The sequence below is a fragment of the Pygoscelis adeliae genome, unplaced genomic scaffold (assembly GCF_000699105.1).
Source record: "Pygoscelis adeliae isolate BGI_AS28 unplaced genomic scaffold, ASM69910v1 Scaffold108, whole genome shotgun sequence".
NCBI classification, from domain to species: domain Eukaryota; kingdom Metazoa; phylum Chordata; class Aves; order Sphenisciformes; family Spheniscidae; genus Pygoscelis; species Pygoscelis adeliae.
Genome location: NW_008825498.1, coordinates 3,944,955 through 3,963,768, shown reverse-complemented (window position 1 = coordinate 3,963,768; position 18,814 = coordinate 3,944,955). Strand labels below are relative to the sequence as shown.

The window sequence follows — 18,814 nt, the reverse complement described above, 5'->3', positions numbered from 1 at the left end:
CTCTGGAACGCTAATGGAGGACCACATTGTGGTATTCAATGGCATAAAAAGGGGGGGGGGGGGAAGGCAAGCTTCTCTTTGAATGTGAATTTGTGTCTCAGTTCTGTATTGCAATACTCGGATCCTTTTGTTAGCTTTTCTTCCTCTGGTACCATGCTTATCACTGCAGCATAACCTTGACCTTTAGTTCTGGTGGTTAAGTTGCTTCATTTTAAGAGATTTCTATGCCTGTGTTTAACACAAATTGACAGTTGTATTTCCAGGCATCTCTCTTCTATAAATGTTTCTTCACAAAGAAATGATCTTTTTTTGCCTTTAGATTGCTTTACTGCCCCATAACTTGAGGTTAAAATATTTTTAAAGATATCTCGTGGGCATTATAGGAAAACATTATTTTTATTAGATCAGTGAACATTTTTATTGACTGCAGTGTTCAGTAAACTTTAGTTTTCAGCACTTAATTGATTTATTGAGCTTTTACTTCCATTTCCTCTGATGATGAGGAATTGTATTGTGACCAGAAAGGTGTATTGCCTTTCAGCAAGTAGATGTCAATTTTTTAAAAATCCTATTTCTGTTTTCTTTACAGTGTAGCGGGTGCTGGGGGGATTGTTGGTACAAGTGCATCAGTATCATGTTTGGGGCGTTTTATTTTTTCCTAAGGATCTGAATCTAAAAATGGTGAAGCAGATGGTTCTGATAAAGAGATGAAACATGGGCAAAAGTCTCCAACTGGAAAACAAACAAATCAGCACTTAAAGAGGTTAAAAAAATCTGGTTTAGGTGAGTAGGAGTAAAATAAATATCTTACTTGTTATTGTAATACTGATATTTTTCTAAACTCTGTGTTCTCTTTAAAAGTTTTATTTTTCTGGTTTATCTGTCCCTTTTTCAAACTCAGCAGCTGACCCTTTCTCAAGAAAGCATCTTTCTTTCTGGCTACCTGGAAAATCCATGGGCAATTTTTTTTCCCCCAGAATGCTTTTCTGTAGTTGGTTTTTAAAGTTTGACAAACCTAAGCAACTGCAGCCAGAGAGGTCATTTAGCAATTAGCTTCTGATTGCTGCATTATGATTTTTTGGGGGATGGGGGTGAGGTGTAGCAAATATTCTTTCTTCCTGGTAAATTTGCTTGTAAATAAATATGCATTTGTTCCCAAAGATAACAGCATATTTGCTTATGTACCTGCCCCATTAGAAGTTAACCCTCTTTTCTTCATTTGCATTATTCCATGTCATATAGAGATTTGGCATATCATTTTTCGTTGATTCGCTGTCTTTGGTTGATTTGTTCTTCAGCTGGATCCTTAATTATTTTGAAGCTACATCTCTTGAGGTGGTAGATACAGTTTCTAGTTTTATTTTCTGTGTTTTTTAGCAAGATTCATGGATGATGATCTGTAATTAATGAAGAATTTTCTCTGAAGAGATGCTAAGAGTAAATTCTCAGTAGCTCCATGTGATAGGCAGATTTTCCTGCTCTGCATGAAATATAATTGGAAATGTTCCCTAAGGAGCAGAAAATGTAGTGTTCACTAAGACTCTTGTCTCGGCTAAAGTAAAGTAGAATAATTACATAACTGTTTCTTTATCTTTACAGAGGACTTTTTGCATTCAGCAGACTGCTGAATCATTTAGAGAAGTATTTTGCAATGTGGCCATATTGGAAAAGTTAGCTAACAAGCTTTTTGTAGTGGCTGGATCATCCTAAAAATTATTTAATGTCCGTCTTTGTGGTGTTAAGATTGTTCTTCTCTATTAATGATCCGGCCTAGTCCTATTTTTATATATAACGATTCTGTAAAATAGCTTGAAGGTACTTTAGTTCCTAAATATCATAGGCTGGTTGTTAAATATGCTATTGCCAGTTCCTGGTGAACTGTTTCCTGCAAGCCTTATTGTATCACAGCCTCTCATGAAAGTGTACTTCGGTTTCATATATGACCTTTCTGCAGATTATTCATCAGTCTCAGATGGATAGCTAGTTCTCTACATTGATCAAATGGCATTATTCAAAACCAAAAATATTCCCTCAGTATTACAACTTTTGCTATGCAAAGATACCTTCAATTTTCGATGATTTCCTGTAACTTTTCTCTACATTTAAGACTGAGATACATAATTTTGTGTACACATTCCTCCCCATCCCCAGATATTTCATCAGCTGTTGGCCGATGATACCAAATGTAGAGTGAATTCATTAGATTTTTTTGTGGATTTCAGAAAAAATCCTCTGGCCTTTTGGGACACCACACTTGGAATGCGGGGAACTTTGTGTAAGGTTTAAAGGTTTCTGTTCTTGTACCTGTTGAAATGTTTCTCTTATGACATAATATTTCTTCGGATACTAATAGAACAGTTGTTGAGCATCTTTGAGAATAGGTCCAGTGTCCTATGTAGTGCACGATTCAGTTCCAGACATTGTTTGATTGTCTGAAACTCTGCTGATCTGCCCAACATTCACTGCGTGTTGTGTTTGGTAGACTTTCTGAGTTCCCATTAAATATGATTACTTTTTCCCCTTTTAGTTAACTGATTCTGCCAACTATGTGATTTCTATCCTTTTCCTATTTTGATTTTTATACTTTGATGTAGAACCATGGTGCTCCCATCCTTGTTATAGTTACTTCTCTATGTAGGAGATTAATCTCTTCTTTTCCAAGGCTGTAAGCTTGAGTTTCTCTCTCATCTTCCAGGTTCTATTTCTGATCTGGGCAGTGATCCCCCCAAACTCTTGTAGCAGCTATATAAGGATGCAAAATGTCTTTCTCTGTGGAAAACGATATAGAAAACATTGGCATATGTTTTGTCATAAACTCCTCTCAGACTTACAATTAGCTATGCCGTAGTGGCATACTCTTGTCGTGTTCCACAGAACTACTACATCCATGCTACTCCCAAATAGTTTGCTAAATCTGATTACAGACTTGACATCTGCAGTAAAGGTCCTACATTAGCCATAGGAAGGGTGCAGGAGAGAGAATTTGTTGTTCTTCTGAAAAATTTTGTTTTTTTAAAGTATGGCTATGCTGGGCATCCACAGTGAGCTACTGGCCTATCATCCTAGGAATAATATACATATTTCTTCCACAAGTTGATAAAACCTGCATAGTTGCAGGTCAAATAAATCAGAAAGTGTGTGACCCAGGCATACAGAATTAGGTTTGACTTTCTGATACTGTCTTGGGCTTTTCACACTATTAAAATATCTGCCACTGAAGGATGTTACTGACTTTGCAGTCATATATCTTGTTTTAGTTTGGATCATCTCTATGTGTATGTCTTTCCATACGATATTTAGCATTAGCTGGGGAAAATGTTACTCCAATTTGGAGTCGTTTAGAGGATGGGGGTGTGTATTCTGTATCGATTAAAGAAAAGGGTATACATACAGGCATTAAAATCGGATACATCATACTACTTCCATTACGCTTGGGGACTGTGTTCTTTTTGCATTTACATTTAGTGGGTGGAACAGATGGTGAGGACAGTTTATTGTGATGCATTCATGAAAATGAGCACTTCTTCCATACAATTGTCCTTTATAACAGGGCATTCATTTGTTTGTAATGGAGTCTTTGCTGCACTGAAGTACAGTATGTTAGAAATATGTGTTGGAAAAGGTTATCTTGTGCTGAGTGCAAAGTAATCCTTGTTTCATTCAGTTAGTATTGTCTGCTGAAAAGTAAAAGGAAATTGCAAGAATGTTTGTGGGAGGCTGTGGCTGAAGGGGAGCTTTTAGAATTTACAAATCTGCTGCATTTTCTTTCATTTGTACATTTTGTGGGTGATGTTATAGCCTTTCAGGGGAGACCACTATAGGCCTTCCAAGAAATCTAAAGCATAATTGCATTATTTTTATTAATGTTACTGTTAAGTAGTTTGCAGCATTTGAGAAGTTCCTAATAATCAGTATGCCCAAATTCCCCCATTTGTAAAATATATTTATTCTTCTTAACGTGTCAGTTGTAATCCTTGCTCAGAAGTCCTATGTGAATGCCAAATGCCATCATTGCTTGTAGCAGTGGAATATTCTTTTCAAGTGCTTTTTTAGAGATTCTGCTGGAGTTTGTGTATGATTTTGTTAAGATCCCTTTTGTAGCATCTTTGAAATATTTGAAAGCACAACAGACCAAAACCTGGAGGAGTTTCCTGGGAGGGGTTAGAAGCTTTTGAGTTTTTCCAGCCACCTGGATTCCCCACTTCTTCCGTTTCCATACTGAGTATCGTAATGTGTTAGGACTGAGAGGAAAAAAGGGTTGTAGCACTATGTATATACCCTGAAGCAAGTAGCAGTAATTGCTCTTTAAGGAGCTTTAAAAAGTATCTTTTAAATATTATCCTAGAAATAATAACAAAATGAGACCAGATGGGACCTCCAGTGGTCATCGAATTTGTTCATCAGTCATAGGGCAAAATCAGTTATACACGTGTCATTTCTTACAGGTATTTGTCTAACATATTCTTAAAGATTTTCACTGATGGAGACTGTAATGCCTCCCTATGGATCTAATCCAGTGTCTCCATGTCCTTGGTGGTTGAAAACTCTCTTTTCCCAGTACCTTAACAGAAATATTTCTTACTGTGCAAGAGTTTAAGCTCGGTAACTTTGCTATCCACTGTGGACAGTAAGAAGACATTGTTCTTTACCCCTGTGCATCAGCCATTTATGTATTTCCCCTTCCTTCTGCTGAGTCTTTATCTTACTCATTCCCGCATTCATATTTTTCCTCACAGACCCTGTTTTCTAAACCTCCCCGCTGCTGCCTTCTGTGTGTTGATCATTTTAGATCATAGGTTCTTATGAAAATTCTGAAAAATGCATGTTTTCAGACACTAGTTTAACACATTAAATATTCTCATCTCTATGATCACTGTCTATTCACACAGGTAGTTTTTAGCAGGTGCTATGGGACAAGTTACGTAGGCCATAGTGCACTGCAGATGCAGAGCATGGCGAAAGAGAAGCTCTCCGTAATGATTGATTCACATCAGCCTTGTCAAGCAGCCTTTTGCTTGGAAATAGATGTTTATAATTATGTTGATGACATGACAGGAAAATTTTTGGCTGCTGCTGAGCTGAGTTGGTCTCTTGAGCTGGAAGTAAGAATATGTCAGCTGTGATGTTGACTGGAACGTGGATCCTGTAAGAGCTCAAGAGACAAATACAGGGAATATAAAAGAAACTGTTAAGACACCTAGAAAAGGCTGTGTTACCCTTCTCAGAGTACCGTTTCTCTGGAGCTTACTGTATTATACAATAAAAGCTAAAAACTTAAAAAGAAGAATTGTTCTTACTCTCTTCCTTTGTTTATGTTTAAAGTTATTTCTGTTTATTTACTCCAGGACATTTGAAATGGACCAAAGCTGAGGATATTGACATAGAAACACCAGGATCTATTCTAGTGAACACTAACCTGAGGGCTTTAATAAATAAACACACCTTTGCTTCTTTACCTCAGCATTTTCAACAATACCTCCTGCTTTTGCTTCCAGAAGTAGACAGGCAGGTAAGTAGCATCGTGCAACATTTTTTTCTTTAATGAGACTTGTTTACAGTGTGTTTGCATAGGCTGATTTGATTGACTAGGAATTGTTCCAGGAAAGAATAAGAAGAAAATTTCCATACTTTCTTAGCTAAAACTGTTAGATGTAGAATGACTGTAAAGTTTATCTACGCGTCAACCAGCTCCTGTTTCCTTTCTTTGTGAAAACTGTGCAGCTCCCTGATTTGTCTAAATGGAAACCGGCCAGCAGATCTTCTGAACTTGCCAAATCTCTTAATTAGCTTTTCTACCTATGGTGTTGAAGATAAACTTCTCATCTTCAAGACTTTATTTGCATTGAGTCTCTTTTCGTCTGTGATCTTCCTGGGCACTCTGCCAGCAATGTCCAGGTCAATATTAGTTCTGTTAGTTTCTTCTCCTCCTCGCCTTTTACGCATGCCTACGTATGCATCTGCTCAGCTCCAGTGCACTGAATCCATTCATTCACACCTTTTGTGAGGAAGTTCTTGTTCAGAGCTCACGGCTGTAGGCTCATATGGGTTGTTAATCACTTCTGTCAAGGAGAATGATTTGGGGAGTAACAGGGTGGAAATAAAAGTTCAACTTCGTGTTGTTTCCTAAAATGTTTGGTCCTTCCTGCATTTGTTGGTCAGATTGTAGGCTTCTTAGAGCAAGAAAAAAATCTTTCCAGCATGTCTAGCAGTTAAAATAGCAAAGAGACCCCAAAACAATTTCATTTACACACTTGCCTCACTTCCGGATTTAAACAGTCTTACCAATTTCAGTGGGGAATGCTCAAGTACTTAATTCAGACACATTAACTTACCCAAATAGGGCATTATATTTTTTGCAGATGGTCAGTATCCCTCTTTTTATGTAATAACTAGAGAATGCAGGTCACTTAAATGACTGATTAAAACCTGCATCTTAAATCAGTATGTTAAATGCCATGGTTTCATTTCTTAAACTGTTAGTAGTGTCTACCACAGTAACACAGGGGAAAGCAGTGCAATATGAGACAAAAAGAGAAAGAAAAATTGTATTGATGTACATTTACTCTTATCTCTTATCTTAGATACCTCTTATCAAATTAGATACTGTATGTTGTGGACTAAAATTATGCACTTTGATAATGGAATGTTTGAAAAGGAATTAAAACCGGAGCCGTAGGAGAAACAATGTACATGTATTTATTCTCAAGCTCCCACAAGGCAGACGAAGTCAGTATTGACAAATTTTAAGAGAACCTTTTTCCCTGCTGTAAAACAGATTTTAACTTAGTGCCCAGCAAATATTTTCCTGATAGTTTTGATTTTATTTTCTCTTTCTAGTTAATTTACCAGAAGAGATTAAAAAAACCAATATGCTAGGTAGAATCATATTTTCTCTCCAACCATCAAAGATCCTGGTGTTCATGAATTACATTTCGAGTACGGGGGCCTTATTTAGAAGTTTCTTACTTTAAAATTTATTTTTTAAAAATGGAGCCTCTAGAACTGACAAGCCATTTACCTTCTTATCAGGGTTCTTACAGCAGAGTTTTTGGCAAGAAAGTCACGAGAACATTTGTTGAATTTAATCATACCTTACTAGTTAAAAGCAATGCATTTCTTTTTAATTTTTATTTCAGAAAGTGTTCACATAATGCATACATTGCAGGTGTTATTTCAAAAGCCCAATACTACATAACTGGACACTTACTTCACAAGTAAACTAGTCACAAAAAAGCAGTTGTCATGAGACATTTACAGGTGTCCTTCTGTCTGTCATCGTCTCACAGCGTTCTGTGGGTTTGTGTAGCATACCATGTTTTAACATGCGTTTGGAAGGCAGGAGTCTCCATTCATCTCTAGAAGATTAATGGAAATGCCTGGCCTCTAAGTGTGACAGTTTGAGGATTGTTTTCTGGTGGGGAGTGAAACAGCCCTGAATCCTCACTTTGCGGAGGTCTTAGTAGAGAAAGAATTGCATCCTTTTTCTTGATATCTGAGAATACGTCCTTTGCTATGCCTAAAGAGTAGCATCCCAGATATGGGCTGATGAAAGCAATTGAACTGATATTCTTTTCCTTCCTGTGGCAAGTGGAAAACACCAGTGTAGTGCTCAAAGATCAAGTGAGAGGGAGAGAGAATTCCAGCCAGGGAGCTCTGGTGGGAGTCTCTGGTGTTGGTCATTCCGACTGGACAAGGCAAGGGTATTCAGTCTTCCTCTTTTGTTTCTACTGTCTAAATCAAATAGGGCATCAGGCAAGTAAAAATGGTGTAAAACTATTCTTTGAGTTAGCTGCCCATCTCTGAGGGTTCAGTTTCATTGTTTTATATTGTCCTTTTCTTGTTTTGCCTGAGAATTCCTGCTCCTGCTCTTCTGGCTCTGAAGTGTTTCCTCCCTGTGCGCTGCTCTGCAGTTGGCTGCTGCTGTCTTCCCCAGAGAAAGCTGCATTTCTGTGTTGTCATGTGGATATAGTATGTGAAGTACTGTAATGAATGGCACTATAAAAATGTAATAGAGTTATGCTATTTGTGTATATATAGTGATCTGTGAAATAAATTACTAATGAAGTGCAGTCTCATTTAGGCTTTATTACTGCTCCACATAGAAAAACCCTATGATGAATGATCCTTTGTCATTTCTGTCATAAACACCATTTTTCTGGGCGGTGTAACTCCTCCTCATTAAATCGTACTGAGCTGAAACTTGTCATGCATATGTCAGTTTGAATAAGCATTTTTAGAAACCATTAGTTAAGGGAGTTGAGGTTTTCTTTTTTTTGCATGCAAGTGTTTATTATAAATAAATGACTTCTCTCTCAACCCTGCTTAGTCTAATACGTTCAAAAAAAGTTCAGGGCCAAGTCAGGAGCTTCTTGGGATGTGTTTTCTGACTTTTCTTTTGTTTTCAAGTTTTGTGGTTGCTATCAGGGAGCCATGGGAGCCCCTTATGGAACAAGAGCCATGGGAGCCCATGGAAAAAAGGGCCTTAGGAAAGATGTCCCAGAATGGAAGAAGCTGAGAACAACTCTGCTGATGTTGGTGCTGTCATTTTTCCTCCTCCAGCTATATTTTTGACAAAGTGGAAGTGTAGGATCATTGCCTTTTTTTTCTTAGGAAAAGATAAACAGTATCATCGGTTATTCACACTTGGAATTGATTTCAGCTTGTATATTAGTTTAAATTTTATTTCAGTAGCAATGAGGCCTGTATGTAATTTTCTGTATTCAAAATGCTTATAAAAGAAATTGGAGGAAGTTGGCATTATGGTAGATATGTTTTATCAAGGATTTTATTTGCTTTCATTCGGGTTCAGAATGAAATAGTATGTGGACATTGTTCCAAGAAGCAGCCATGGCCCAGACTTGTCTATTTAGCAGACTGCTCCAAAATGTTGCATCACTGGATACTGGGAACCTCATGTCTGAAATTTGAACATCCAGATTTTCAGCTCTTTATTAATCTATATGGACTCAAAGGCTCAAAAACCTTAAAGCTCAGCTGATACAGAAGCCTGTTGGGTGATCCCCCAGGAGACCTAGATGACTGAGCTGGCAATAAAGAAAACATTTAGGTATAGAAACTATATGGAAAGCAAAGTCTCTGCACAAAAGATTTCAGTTGTCACAAGTCCCAGCAAAGTATTTTTTTTTTAGCTTTAATTAGAACATTCTACAGCTGAAGAACAATGGAATTTTCATCAAAGAAATACCTGCTTCTAATATTAATACATCAAGCTGATATTTACATGTAACAGAAGCCTTCCTGACCACCTCTCAGCAAATATTCATCTTCAAAGCAGGAAGTTTCTCTATCTAGATTGCTGTACTGCATCAGTGCCTCTTTAAATATTAATTAAACAATGTATGTTGTGCAAGGATGAGTAACAGGTCTGTATGATGGGTTGCTGAAAAGGAATGGCAGCTGGCAATATCTTGCCTACACCAGCTTTCCTTGTTGCTGCTACTGGGGAGTCAAATTCCTGCTATTAACACTGGGGTATGGGCAAAAGGAAGGGAAGCACACCCGTTTAGTAAGCTTCCAAGATGAGAAGTGCTGCCTTGTCTGAATAGTAGCAGGAAGCTTAAGTGATTTTACTCATCCTTAGAGAGCTAAACAAAATGTTCTTTCCTGAATGCTCTGAAAAAATGTGTCTTTCCAGACTCTACAAATGCTTAACAACCTTCTGATCTTTGAGAATTTAACTCCCTGTCCTGTATTTTCTTTTCTGGTAATACTGGGTTCTTCTGAGCCTCTTGTGGTTTGCACCTGCCCAGCCCTTTCACATAGGATGGGAATTTCCTCCTGCAAAAACATCCATGAAGGATCTCAAAGCCTCCTCAGACCTGTGCATTAGGTTGCAGTGCCATTTTATCTGACCAAACCTACTCATGAAGAGCATTTAAAACAGTAGAGGATATCCTAGTAAAAATTGTATCTTGTCTTAGCTTTACTTGTTTTATGAAAGAAATTTAGCAATATTTTATTTTATTTTCTGAATCTACAGTTTATAGATAGTTGATGTAGTTACTTAAATTAAAAATTCTAAACTTAAATATTCTTAAGGAAATACTTAAGCCATGTAAGTATCGCAGAAGTGCCTGTGAATATTTCAGGTTTATAGTAAGCCAATCAACTAAAAAGAAAAACGTGACGTACAAATCAAAAGATTCTAAAATGGGTCAAACCCCACCTTAATCTCTTTCTTTTAATTTCTAAGTCAGTGAATCCCAAAATAATAACTGTCCCTTGGGTCATGCCAGTATTGTTCTTATGTAAGAACATTACAGCATCCTGTCATTTTAAGGTCAGCACAGGTTCTGTGTTTCTGTCTTGGCCTACTCAATTTAGGTTGATGCTGGCACGTCCAGGATATTATGTCACCTTGCAAAGATTCCCTCTCACCTTGCATTGAAAAAAGACGCAGGTTGATGTCAGTTAGTGATTTTCTCTGTTCTGTTTAAAATAATTAGAAGTAATTTTGGGAAGGTTATCTACAGAATTCCATTTCAAAACCTCTTTGCTTTCATGTAGTATGAATCAGCTTAATATCTGTTCCTACTATTTGAGCAATGATAACAAAAGGTAACCGTTGTTTTTGAAGTGCACAAATTACTCCTACTCCCAAGCCCATCAGTTTGAGTTCTGGAGTGGAGAGCGGGTAATGAATAATACACAAAATTCTTACGCTGGTAAAGACAAGGAGAGAGGTCTGATATCTGCCATTCTGACACTTAGTATTTATTTTATTCTTTGTAATCAAAAGAATAAAATAAATACTATTTAGTATATATCTTACTGTATATTAGTTTTATATTAAGAGAGAGTAAGCGAAGCTTTATTTTCACAGTTCCTTCCTTGTAGCAGTGTAACTATCTTCCTGTTTGCTTTCTTAACTTCATCAGTACTTGAGGATTATATTTGTCATTGGACTTTTCCAGCATTTTCTTTATAAGACATCAAACTGCAGAAATTAGCCCTGTGTGTATTATTTGCTCCCAGGTTTGTTTTACGTTTCCTTCTCCATGAAATTACTGTGTAGTAGTAGCTAAATGGTTACCTTACCTTACTTAGCTGCCTTTTCTGCTAATATTGCAACCTTTTAGCTGTTCTTTTCAATTCTCTATCATTAGTAGCTTTCAAATATTTATTATTATATTCCTGTAAATGTTTGAGTTTTACACTGAAATAGTTTTAGGGTTATGACAAAAGCACTTAGTTCAGAGGAGAACATTTTCAATAGAAGGTTAAATGTAACATATGTCTTCTGCACCAAAGCATATTTAAAAAGCTGTTAAATTGGCACCCCTGAGTGTGTAGTAATTGAAGGTCATTTTATGTCACATTTCTCCCTTTAACAGCTGTTTTTTTCTTTGGTTTTATTGGTTAATGTGGCTAGCATGACGTTGTTGTAACGTGCTTTATTTGTACAGCTTTATTAGGGTAGTTTTAATATAGGTATCTTATAGACTAGATGGATGAAGACACTCCAAAGCATTTAATCTGCCTTTTCAATAAGATTCAGGGTCTCTGATTCCTGAGCTCAGCTAGCCAGGGGTGTTCAGAGAGGTTACTACCCCTGGCTGGCCCCTCTGTCCTTGTGCTGCAAGTTAATACCTTTTTCACGAAACGCAGCTGTACGGATGGTGTATCTGCACATTTTACAGTCATGTATTAACAACAAACATCAGTTTCACTTTACATGAGTTGAAGGCTGAAGGGTTTTACTTCAAAATCCCTGTTGGCTGTAGCTACAGGAATACTCTTTTAGCTTCCCCAGTGCAGTCCAGTAAGGCTCACTGCAATTGCATTGCAACCTAGCTGCTCTGATTGACGTGGTAATGGAATTCTTGTTTGCTTGTTTGCAGTAATCCTTAGAGGTCCTCCTCAATATCAGTACTTCTAGATATGTGAATAGGAAGCTTTACATTTTTTATTGTGTCATGTTTTTGTATTTCTGCAGGCTTGGTCACTGTATTTCAGAGGTGTGAATCAGTGTTTTCCACCATGCCACATCCATCTTGTGGATGTTCTTGTTTCATTTCTAAAGCCCTAGCTACAAGCTCTTGTCACATGTAAAGCATGTCTCACCTTTACAAACAAGTTTTGCAGAGGTGTTAGCAGAACTATTGCAATTGCTTTTGTCTCTAGCAAGGCTCAACTCAGTTAGAACATCTAGTAGGACACAGCAGTGGTGCTGTGCTGGCTAAAAGTTGAAAATACAAGAGCCACAGCTGTCTCAGCAGCATCCTTTTCCGTAAGTCCTTCCGGCTTGTGAGGGGCCCTGCGCTCATGGTTGCTCTCCCGATGTAAACTAGTAAAGCTTTTGTTCCCCTCAAAAAGAGGACTTTGTATGCAATACCAGTTCCGTTTACATTTGACAGAATTATTAGTACTTTAAAAAGAGAAAAGAATTGATAAAACACCTCCCTTCCAGTGGGAAAGTACTTGCACAAGTGCCTTTTTAAAAGACCTTGTGCTAGGAGCTGTATTATGAGAGTATCACTAATATGTGGACATAAATAGTAACATATATGGACACAAGGGACTGGCATGCTTCAAATTATGTGGCTATTAAGGATGCATTGCGCTACTGCAGTGTGTAGTGTTTCAACTGTTCCTTCCTTGCAAAGTGCTAATAATTAAGTGATATGAGTTGGTCTGCAGTGCCTCCAGTGTTGCCACTGTAGGGCTGCACTGGAATTATATGGAGAACAGAACATTCCTTACAGTTCTGAATCTGAAGGCAGCCAAGGACTTGAAACAGGATGTTGGATGCAGGTGCAGTGAAAAGAAGAGCAAGCAGAAGCGATCCATCCATGCTTCTGCCGCAATGTCTCCCTCTCTTCACCCTTTCTTTCTCTCTCTCCCGCTCTCTCCCTCTCTCCCCCTACTCTCCCTGCCTCCCCCCCTGCTTTTCAGTATATTTGTTTTGCTTAAATAAAAAAGGGAAAAAGAGGTTGAGGGTTTTTTCCCTAATTACTTCAGAACATTGCTTTCTTTGTCTTTGAATTATTTAAATTCAAATTTCCTTTGGGTTGTTCTCTCTTGTGTTAAGAACATACAGCCATTTTTTTGCATAGGAGGGCAATTTTTTCTAATGCCTTGAGAAAAGGGATTGGATGCAGGGTTTTCATTTATGGCATTCATCAAAAATGACTAATTTTAGATGTTTACGTGTAACATCCCCTCACCTTCTGCTTCTCGGGGTCAAAGGCATATGTCTTTTCTTTTTATCAAAAGCTAGATGAATAGACCCTGGCTGTTTACATCTCTTTTTCTGCACCTTCCCCAACATATGAGCATTGTTGGATAATTTAATAATGTTTTACTTTCCCAAAGTCTCCAAGCATCTTTTTTTAAATAAGTTTCATACATGCTTGCCTTGATCACAATCTATGTACGATTTTCTCTTTTACCTTTTTTTCCCAGGCTTATGTGCCTCTTCTAGTACCTTTTAAATACTTGCTGTTTGTTGCGTGTTCTGACATGTTTGGGATTGATACTTGTATGAGGGATGTAATAGAAAAATAAATTTTAATTGTAATTTCTATAATTTGAATGCAGTTAAAAGGTACTGTTTGCTGCATATTCTGGTTTTCCTTATATTTTACTTGGTTTTTCTTCATTTTAAAACATGTTTTATCTTTTCATTTTGCCAGATTTATTATTCTCCTTAAATTCTTCATTTAATTTCTTGCATCTGAGCTCAACCAGATTGGATTCTATTGTCTTTTTTGACACTACAGTGTATTGGAATGAATATAGCTATCCCACTTGTCTTCTTGATTTAGACAAGGTCTAAATTAACAAGTCACATTTCATTTTGAAAACATATGTTTGCAATTCTTCAGTCTTACTCGGCATATTTCCCACTTTAGTGAAGATGGAAAAGGTCTTTTTTTCTTTCTTTAAAAGACTCTTCTGCCTTTTCTCCTCTTGTCTGAAGCAATTATTCCTATAGTAGTAGATATTTTCTTTTTCATCCTTTGATGTTTTACTTCTAAGTTTAGTCTGGTTATTTTTTTAAAGGACTAAAGTAATATTCAGAATTACTTTCACCATCTGTCTTCAGAGTCTGTCTTTTCATTTTGTATTCGAGGATAAACTGTTTATGTTGTGTCAATGATCAGTTGGGAAAGACAAGAGTTTTTCTTATAAGGATTGATCACTTCATCATCAGGACTAAATAAAATTTAGCCATATTCTGGGTCAGGTTATACTCTACGGCGAAAAGGTGAGACCCAAAAAAAGAGATATAATACAGAGTGAACATAAGCACTCAAATTGTATTCCATCAGAATTGCTGTGAGAGACATAGTGTAAGCTGGTATCTTTCCATGTCACCTACCTAAAACATGAAGCTGGGGTGGCTGAGTTTGTTGTTCTGGGAGCAGCTCTGAAGTCAGATCCATGTTATTGCTGTCTACTCTATTCCTTTGTATTGGATGTATCTGTCTTACCATTCGTGTACTTCTCAGCTTTACTATAACTGTTTGTGGTCACAACAGCAAAAAGGTCCCAATAGTTGCATCTTGTCAGAAGCAATTTTCTTGTACTCCTGTTTACCTACTTTAAACTCAGAACCTCTTCCATTGCTGGCTTTAAATTCATGGAAACTGTTTTAAGAAAGGATAGATTTTTCTTCAAAGTTGTAGCACTGGTGTAAATGTGCGCATGTATTTTTGTGTTTGAGATGAGCCTTTAAGTGTTCCTTATCTTCAGGCAAAGAAACAGTTGCTATCATTTTGTCTCTGAGTTTTTTGGCAAGCCCTGTGTGTTTTTTTAAATGTTCTGTAGCTTCCAACTGCATTACTTCTTCCACATTTCTACCATCTGTGTCCTCAAGACCTGAAATCATCAACGTTTTGTATTAAACTTGGTAATTACCAACTCCTTTACTATTTATTCCCCTCCCTTTTTTTGCTCCTCTCCAATATTATACTGTGCCTTTCTCGGCACGTTTCTGTCTCCTTTTTTTATACTTATCAAATCCATTGACGAAAATTTGCTTCTCTTGAGAAAAGACAGGCAGAGAAGACAAGGGGAGTGGTTGCCCTCAAGGGGAGCAGCGTATGTGTGTGGAGCTCTTCTATAGGGTGAATTACAGTCTGATTCAGATCTTAGGGGTCAGGGTCAGAGGAGAGGCGAGTGGCTTGGACGTCATTGTGATGGGAGTTTGCTAGACCATCCGATCTAACTCAGCACTGCTAAGGCCACACCGGGAGTCCTTTGTCCAGTTCTGGGCTCCCCAGTAGAGAGAGATGGAGCTACTGGAGACTACAGTAAAGGGCCACTGAGAGGATTACGGGACTGGAGCATCTCTCATATGAGGAAAGGCCTTTGAGAGCTGGGACTTAGCCTGGAGAAGAGAAGGATCAGGGGGAATCTTATCAATGTGCATAAATACCTGAAGGAAGGGTGTGACAGGACCAGAGGCAATGGACACAAACCAAAAGACAGGAGGTTCCATATGAACGTAAGGTAAAACTTTTTTTAGTGAGGGCACAGGTTGCCTAGAGAGGTTGTGGATTCTCCATCCTTGGAGATATTCAAAAGCCATCTGGACATGGTCTTGGGCAACTGGCTCTAGGTGACCCTGCTTGAGCAGGGGGCTTGGACAAGATGACCACCTCCAGAGGTCCCTTCTAACCTCAACTATTCTTTGATAGGATGAGGAAGTGGATAAACTCTTCTTTAAATAACTTGAGGAAGTTTGTATCACAGACCTGGTTCTTATGGGGACTTTAACCTCCCTGTTATCACTAGAAGGGCAACACAATGGAATGCAAACGGAGATTTCTGAAGAGTGTCAGGGTACTTCTTGACTCTGGTAATGGAGTAGGCAACTGGGGGTGATACACAGGTGTATCTGCTGTTCAGTAGCACAGAATAGCTGGTTGGGGGTGTAATAATAAATGACCTTGCTAGCAGTAGCTATAGTGACTGTGAAGTGGAGCTCAAGATCCTGAGGGGAGCGAAGAATAAGTAGTAGTAGACTGAACAAAGAAAATTTGGGACCTTGCAGAATGGGGTGTGTGATTTAATGACTACGAACACATACACAGTTGAGGTAATGCCTTCTTTGCCTCCATATTCACCAACAAGATCTCCCAGGCCTCTGAGCTTTGTAAAAGCATTCAAAGAGGAGAACTGCCAGCAGTAGATAAGGACCAAGTCAAGATTACTTGTGAGAACTTGACCCATAGAAATCCATGGGATGCAACAGACTGCATCCAGGGGTGCTGAGAGAGCTGGGTAATGTCTTTGCAAGGCCACTCTCTATCATCTTTGAAAGGTCCTGGAGATCAGGGAAGGTCCCCAATGACTGGAGAAAGGAAATGTTGCACCCGTCTTCAAAAAAGGCCAAAAGAACCCTGGAGTCTTGGTAGGCAGCAAGTTAAATAAGAGCCAGCATTGCACACTGGCAGTAAAGAAGGCTGGCAGTATCCTGGGCTGAATGAGCAGGACCACAGCCAGCAGGTCAAGAGAAGTGATCTTTAATATCCTTTCTTTCAAGACATTGACATACTGGAGCAAGTCCAGTGGAGGGCTACCAAGATGGATAAGGGGTTGTAGCACAGGAGAGCTGGATTTGTTCACACAGGAGAAGAGGAGGCTGTGAAAGGATCTCATGGCAGTTCACAGCTAGCTAATGGAAGATTGTATGTGCCTCTTGGTGTCGGCTGAATGTGCCTCTTGGAGGCACACAGTAATAGCATTAGAGGCGATGGAAACAAGCTGGAACACGGGAAATTCTGATTTGATTATCAGGAAAAACATTTTCACAGCAAGAGTGGTTAAGCACTGGAAGAGGTTGTCAAGAAAGGCTGTAGAATCTCTCTTCTTGGAGATACTCTGAATTCAAGTGGGCAAGGCCCTAAACAAGCTGCTCTAAATGAAATGCCTTTGAAAACTTCATGACCTCTGGAGGTCATGCCCAACCCACATGATTCTATGTATGATTCTGTAGGTGATATCTACTGCTTTTTCCTCTGACCTATCAGAGAAAGCATTTAGATTGATGTCATAATTTCTTCTTGAGAGCTTCATCCTGGTTGGTGCTCATTTCTTTCTAATCTTCCAGGTTCTTTGTTGCATTATTTCCCTTTTTTTTCTAGGATTGGAAATCTACGTTCTGTATGTGTGAAAACCCGGAGAAGTACAAACACAGCACGTTAGCTGTTCAGTAACGGGCTAGGTCTTTAGTGTGATTTAAGATGATTTGTTAGTATTCTTGTTTTCCTTTGTTAGTGTATCTCATTTCTTGCCTGGCCTCTGATTTTTATCCCCATCTGAAGTGTATTATTATAGTTTAATAACACAGCCAGGTTACTACTTTCAGTATGGTTCTTTCTGGTCTTGGAGATTAATGAAAAGCTCGTGCTTTAAGCTGATAGGTTCCTGTCTCTTTTTTTTCCCCTACACTGACATAATTTGCAAAGGTCTACTTTACCCTAGCATCATTTCTGTAAAGAATTTACAGAATTCTTAATTTCTTGAATCAAGCTTGTGCAGCTACTAATCTAATAATTTATTGAAGTCCAGCGTTTTTATTTTGCTGTTCACTCTGTGGCAGCTTGCATTCAAGATGTTTTCGTTTTGCTGTTCTCAACTTTCCTGTTGGGGCCCCTCACACAGTTTTTTTTTCAGAGCCTGGTGGTGCCACTGGTTTATCCCCATATAGTTCCTTTTTCTGGATCTCCAAACTCTGCTTCCCTGCCAGTTCTGAGGGAAATATGAACTATCTATCACACCTACAGGTACTTCCTGTGGACACGAGCTCTGTCTTTTTGTCGCCATTTCCCTTACCATGTGAGGTTTTACCCAAAAGTTCAGATGTAATCCAATACTGAGGAGTTCTATAGTAAGGCAATCTAAGCTAGACATTGAAGCTTAATGGTGGCAGTGGGGCTTTAGTGTAGGAAAGCATACACCATTTTGCACTGGAAATAATGATGTGGGTTATTCCATTGCTAGTTTCTAAATCAGATTTGAAAAGAAGATATGGTCATGATTATGGACAGCTCAGCAAAAACATCTGTTCAGTCAGCCTTTAAGCAACAACAGGGAGGCTGCACTAAAGAAATTACCCTTTCATTAAATAAATAGTATTAAGTCATCATCTTGAATATTAAGCATGGCCAGTTCACTTCAGAATCTATGGAAAGAATCCAGAGAAGGGCACCAAAATTTACATGAGCCATAAAAAAAGTCCTAGAGAAAAATTACTGGATTTGGGCTTTTTAATCTACCAGAACCAAATTAAATGTGAAGAGCGGCAACTTTAATAACAATCAAGTGCTGTATTTCATACAATAGGCAACTAACCCATGGAAGTCTTTTGCATACTAAAAGTTAGCATTGATTGCTGGCAGAGTTTAACTGATATAAATAGAAGATGGTGGATGCATATATATGAGTAGTAGCCACAGTTATATCAAATGGACTGAAATATTTATGGAAAATAAAAATCCCCTTTTTCAGTCTTATGCCAGCTAAGCTAAATAGAAATAGAAATCTTTTATTTGACAGCTTTCCTGGTAATTGGCTATTATGTGATCTTTCACAAGCTTTATATACATGATCTGTTCCTTGCAATTATCAAGGGTTAGTTCAACCTCTGATTTTATCTGATATTGTTACCATATGGTACCACTCACATATTACTGACTGCTGAAAAATATAGTATCTTTGCTTAACATTGAGTTGTGTCGCAGAAACGCTATCATCAGAAATGCAGCCATTGTTTAGCAGAACTTACAGATTTTTTGTGACAAATACAGCTGCTTTTCCTTTTCTTACCCAAGCGCATTCACAC

At 38.2% G+C, this 18,814-nt stretch overlaps 1 protein-coding gene across 1 annotated transcript in view; it reads left to right on the top strand.

Annotated features, from left to right (window-relative positions):
- Positions 1–18,814, top strand: part of ASXL3 (additional sex combs like transcriptional regulator 3) — a 109,596-nt gene that overhangs the window by 64,229 nt on the left and 26,553 nt on the right. The window contains exons 7-8 of the mRNA XM_009331428.1: positions 664–783; positions 5,346–5,509. Coding sequence (XP_009329703.1) covers positions 664–783; positions 5,346–5,509 — 284 coding nt within the window. The remainder of the gene's footprint in view (positions 1–663; positions 784–5,345; positions 5,510–18,814) is intronic.